At 48.2% G+C, this 5,401-nt stretch overlaps 1 protein-coding gene across 1 annotated transcript in view; it reads left to right on the top strand.

The window, feature by feature from the left end:
• The window catches only part of LOC106811722 (MLX-interacting protein-like), a 30,432-nt gene that overhangs the window by 5,828 nt on the left and 19,203 nt on the right, over nt 1-5,401 (top strand). The window contains 1 exon segment of the mRNA XM_014815429.1: nt 178-303. Within this exon segment, the coding sequence (XP_014670915.1) occupies nt 178-303 (126 nt within the window).

Here is a 5,401-nt window from a genome sequence, read left to right as displayed (position 1 = left end):
CTACTACTACTACTACTACTACTACTACTACTACTACTACTACTACTACTACTACTACTACTACTTCCTTTAAGCTTTTTTGACTTGTAATTTTCGTAATTATTGAGTGATTAATTTACTAATGATTACAATTTTCTTTTTTAATTAAGAGACTGTTCTCGATTTGTTTTTTCGTAGCGGAAAGTTAACCTCTCCGAAATGGAAAACGTTCAAGGGCATGAAATTAGGATGGAAGGACAAGATTCGTCTCAACAACGTCATCTGGCGATGCTGGCACATACAGTGTAGGTGGCGCCACCTGCCGCGGACGATTCGTTTTGTCGTTAGCGTTGTCGTCGTCGCTCGTTCCGGCGCATCAGGGGAACCTTTGGTTGAAAAGCAAAATTCAAATGCAAAATCAACAACAATAACAACAACAATATAGTTCATCGCACGTACACTGGGGGGGGGGAGGGTATCCCATGATCGCAAGTCGGGGTTATTTTCGGCCGACAGTGAAAACACGATCGCCGACGCTCTCCGTCTATCTCGTCTTTTCGATTCTAAGCTCGGATGTGAGTGCGCACGTTTTTTTTTATCGCGGGAGCGTTTTTTTTTCTCGGAAGTTTCCTGAAGCCATAGTCGCTACGAGGCAGATGCGGTCCTGGCTCTGGTTTGGGAATCTGTATTCTGGATCCGTCTATCTGGCCGGACGGTAAACCGGTTCGAGGAAACTGTCGTAAAAACGCGCGCAAACAGAGTGCGTGTGCGAAAGCGAGTGCGTTAATTAAGATCTGTCGCTGTCCGTCATTCCGTGCCTACGCGAATTTTAAATATTTCTGACTCGCTGCTGAACTTGCGATGAAAAGGGGAAGACAATTACGGGGGCTGTGAGGTAATTTGACTTGCAACGTGTGAAATGCGGCATTGTCGTGTTTTCACGTTCTCCCGTTTATCGGATATCCTGTTCTGAATTCCGTAGAAGATATCCTGTGCGTGTACGCGTGTGCATCAGTTTCCCCTGGTTACGTTGTTGCCCTTGGTTACATTCCAGGGCGGGCTCGCCATTATTTATTTACGCGTCGCTGTGCTACTGTGTCTACATGTATCATGGATGAATGTGTGTTTTACCCATGGATGTGTGCTCTTTAATGTTTGAGTGTTCTCTTGCTTGGTGTTGAGTGGCTGGAATCCCGTGTAGATACAGGTTAAGTAGTGTACACACATGCGCAGTGTGTGCGTGCGTGCGTGCGTGCGTGTGTGCGTGCAGTGGTGATTCATTTAAGGTCTAGCATTATAAGCACATCAGGCGACCCCACCACGTACAAGCATTGTGGCCCCTCACAAGGGTGAACCATTACAGAGGCTGAGAGGGTCTATGTCCCCCAGGGTACTATCGGGGGGGTATCCTGGGTACGGTTTGATATATAATATCGGAACGTACCCTGGTACTATCTAATATGCCGGACCGTACCTCGCCTACTCCACTAACGAGTCGGAGTCGCCTACGCCTACTCCCTAACCCTAACCCTAATCCTAACCCTAGCCCTAACCCTAACCCTAACCCTAACCCTAACCCTAACCATATCAGATAGTTACCAGGGTACGTTCCGATATATCGAACCGTACCCAGGGTACCCTTCGATAGTACCCTGGGGGGCATAGACCCTATGAGCATTACAGAGCCTGTCGTAAACAACCGTAGTGAAAGTCGATATATCACTTTCCTTTAAGCAGCCTCCCCACCGAAGTAATGCAATGTGTTGGCTCGATTTTTTCCTCTGCTGGACTGGTTCCTAGTGGCCATGACCGATTGAGGATGCCCGGGTCGAACCGATTGGGTGCCAGTCTATATTGCACCGGCCTTCCTGAACTCCGGTCCGTAGCTACGGCAACAAACGCAGTCGGGCAGGAGTATTTACTTTGAATTTTTTCTGTGCTTGCTTTTTTTTCTCCTTTCTGCAATTGCACTGGAACTGGAGTCACGAGCGCACAGTGAGCGTGCGTCTGTCCGTCTGAATTTTTCACTAGGGTTGTTTACGACTATGCTTTGTAACGGTCTGACCTTATTCAAGGTCACGGTGCGTGTTGTGTGTGGTTGGGGGTCGCTTGCTGTGACGACGGATCTTGATGAATCATTACTACACCCACAAGATTTCCGTGATTCTGCCAATTCTCGATTCGTCGTGCTGACGAAACCCCAAACGAAACCCAAGGTAACATCTGGTGTGGCATGTGCTCACACGTGTGCATGTGTGCGTGTGCTCACACTGTGGGTCTGTGTGTGTGCGTGTGCGTGCGTGCGCGTGTGTGAGTGCGTGTGTGCGCATGTGTGCGTGTGCGCAACGTACAGAAAGTGAATTTATCCGAGTCTTTGTTGTCATTTGTTGTGGTTGTTATTTGTTGCTATTGTTGTTGTTTTTATCTTTGTTGTTGTTCTTTATCATTTGTTTGTTGTCGTCGTATGCTTTATGTCGTATTCCTCGCCACCGTTATTGCTTCGCCTGCGTTGCTGCTCGCTAGCTGCTGCTGCTGCTGCTGCTGCCTGCTTCTCTGCTGCTGCTCTGCTGCTGCTGCTGTGCTGCTCTGGTGCTGCGCTGCTGCTGCTGCTGCTGTGCTTGCTGCTGCTGCTGGTGCGCTGTCTGCTGCTGGTGTGCTGCTGCTTACGCTGCGCTGCTGCTGGTGCTGCTGCTGCGTGCTCGCTGCTGGTTAGCTGCTTGGCTGCTGCGTGCTGCTGGCTGCTGCTGGCTGCTGCTGTGCTGCTGCTGTCTGCTGCTGACTGCTGTTGCTGCTGCTTTCTGCTGCTGCTGACCTGCTTGCTGGTGCTGCTGTCGCTGTAGTCCGGAGCAGTGGTAGTGACTGTGGCAGTACCCCCAGTGTTACATAATAGTACAGTATAGTATGCTAAGCTACAGTGCAGCACAGTACAGTACAGCAGCAGCAGTAGTGTGGCACTAGCAGCCACTAGTTGTTAGTTGTTAGTTGTTAGTTGTTAATTCCTTCACGGCGTGTAAATCCATGGCTTAGTAATCGGCAGACGCACAGGCGCGTGCCTCGTTGCCACGTCATCATCACCACCCAAGCTCTCGGGCGATGCGCACACACAGCCGACCCCAGTTATGTTGGCTATCATACAAACAGTTACGCTCAAGGGGGGGTCGTTGTCGTATCAGGTACTACAGATATTACTCCGAAGTACAGCTCATAGGGTCTATGTCCCCCAGGGTACTGCCGGAGACGTACCCTGGGTACGGTCCAGTATACCGGAACGTACCCTGGTCACTATTTGATTATGGCTAGGGTTAGGATGAGCGGGTTAGGATTAGGGTTAGGGAGTAGGCGTAGGTGATCCCTAGACTCGTTAGTGGAATAGGGGAGGTACGGTCGCGGAATATAGATAGTACCAGGGTACGTTCGCGGTATACCGACCGTACCCAGGGTACGCTCGGCAGTACCCCGGGGACATAGACCCTCTCAGCCGAAGTACATATATGTATACACAAAGTGTACCAGATTGTACTACAGAAGTGTACCCTAACCCTAACAAAGGCCTACCCTAACCCTAAACTACCCTAACCTTAACGTCTAACCCTAGGCGCCTAAACAGTCACCTCATATAAAAATATAAACATAATACTAAACTCAACGCTAAACTTACCTCGGTGTACATATCTGTAGTACCTGAATACGACAACGGACCCCTATCTGCCCAACAGCTTAACAACTGCCAACATCACGTAGGAAAAATGCAATACAACACACACTCGTGTGTTCGTTCACCGGAGGGACCAAGATAAAGGAAGTGCCCCCCCATTCGCAGAATACGGAGATGCAAACGTACACGCATTTTTTGTCCCAAAACTATGGCTTGCGTATTGCACAGTCGGGCTTTGTTGTTGCTAAACTCAGTTATTACTGACATATCGCCTGAATTCATCGTGAAACCGCGTTTAATCGTTTACCGTAATGTCGAAATTTCTTTGAACGTAACTCTAACAATAGAATCGATTCTAGAGCTCGGCTTATGTTTTGACAAACTTCATTCAACAAGTCTGCTGCCGCAACAACGGAATTTATTTTACAACTTGACTAGCCTATTGGCAGAATTCGTTCTGACACTCAGCTGATGTAAAAAAAAAAAACATGATACCCCCCAGCATAATGCTAGAACTATAGCCCTTCACTCCACACAGGTTATAGCCTAGTTATAAGTTCTATAGTTATAAGTTTTATAAGTTCGAAGCGGTATAGTTCTAGAGCTACGCGCATTCCAAATACAGGAGTGAATACGTGAAAACGTACGCGCGTTTTTTGTGGAAAACTTGGCGTGCGTAGCAGTCGTGTTTGTTGTTGCTAAACTCTGTTATGACGTATCGCCGGAGTTTCATCGTGGAGTTGTATTTAACGTATTTGTCGGAATTTCTTCGACGTAACCCTCTAACAAATAGAATCGATTCTAGAGCTCGGCTTATGTTTCGACAACTTCATGTAAAACAAGTTGGCTCCCGCAACAACGGAATTTATTTTACAACTTGACTAACCTATTGGCAGAATTCGTTCTGACACTATAGGCTGAAGTAAAAAAAAAATATCACATTATGATTCTACAACCCTGCTGCGATTTTTTAACAGGATTCGTTCTAAAGCTGAACTAATAATGCTCTAAATTAGGTCGTAATTAGTCGTTGATTGCTAACCTCACGGCTATGAAGCTTCATCAAGTGTGAAGACTTTAAAACACATCAGGGGTGGGTGATGCACACAGACTGATCTGGCCAAACACTACTGCTTCACAGTATCCAACACTAAGCTTGCAGAATCGATGCACGGGGTAGCGGCAATGGCCACACGCCACTCAGTAGGGTCAGTCCCAGAGCCTCCACTATCATCCACTCACCATCATCACCTGCCGATTGACCACCACCACGTAGTGGAGCTGTAGTAGCAGAGCAATAGCGAGAGTAGACAGCAACAGCAGCAGTAGGCAGTATCAGGCAGCAATAGCAAGTAAGCAGTAGCAAATAGGGCAGAAGCAGCAACAGCAGCATAGTCAGCAAGACAGCAGCAGTTAGCAGTAGCGCAGCAGATAGCAGTACAGTAGCAGTAGCAGTAAGCAGTTAGCAGTAGGCAGTAGCAGTAAGCAGTAGACACAAACAGCAGCGGGTGCAGCGTTAGCAGGCGCAGTAACAGTCAGCAGTAGAAGTAGCAGCAGCAGTAGCAGTAGCAGTAGCAGCAATAGGCAGCAGTAGCGAGTAGCAGTAGGCAGTAGCAGCGAGCAGTAGCGAGTAGGAGCAGCAACTGTAGTCCACCACCAACACCACCTTCCACACCTTATTCCACACCTATTCCCCACCTCTTCCACCAAGCTAACCACACAACACCCGCCACCGACCATCACCACCACCACACTACCACAACACAA

This window comes from Priapulus caudatus, unplaced genomic scaffold (assembly GCF_000485595.1).
Source record: "Priapulus caudatus unplaced genomic scaffold, Priapulus_caudatus-5.0.1 Scaffold568, whole genome shotgun sequence".
In the NCBI taxonomy this organism is placed as follows: Eukaryota; Metazoa; Priapulida; class Priapulimorpha; order Priapulimorphida; family Priapulidae; genus Priapulus; species Priapulus caudatus.
Note: the sequence above shows the minus strand (reverse complement) of the source record. Positions and strands in the feature narration are given on the sequence as shown.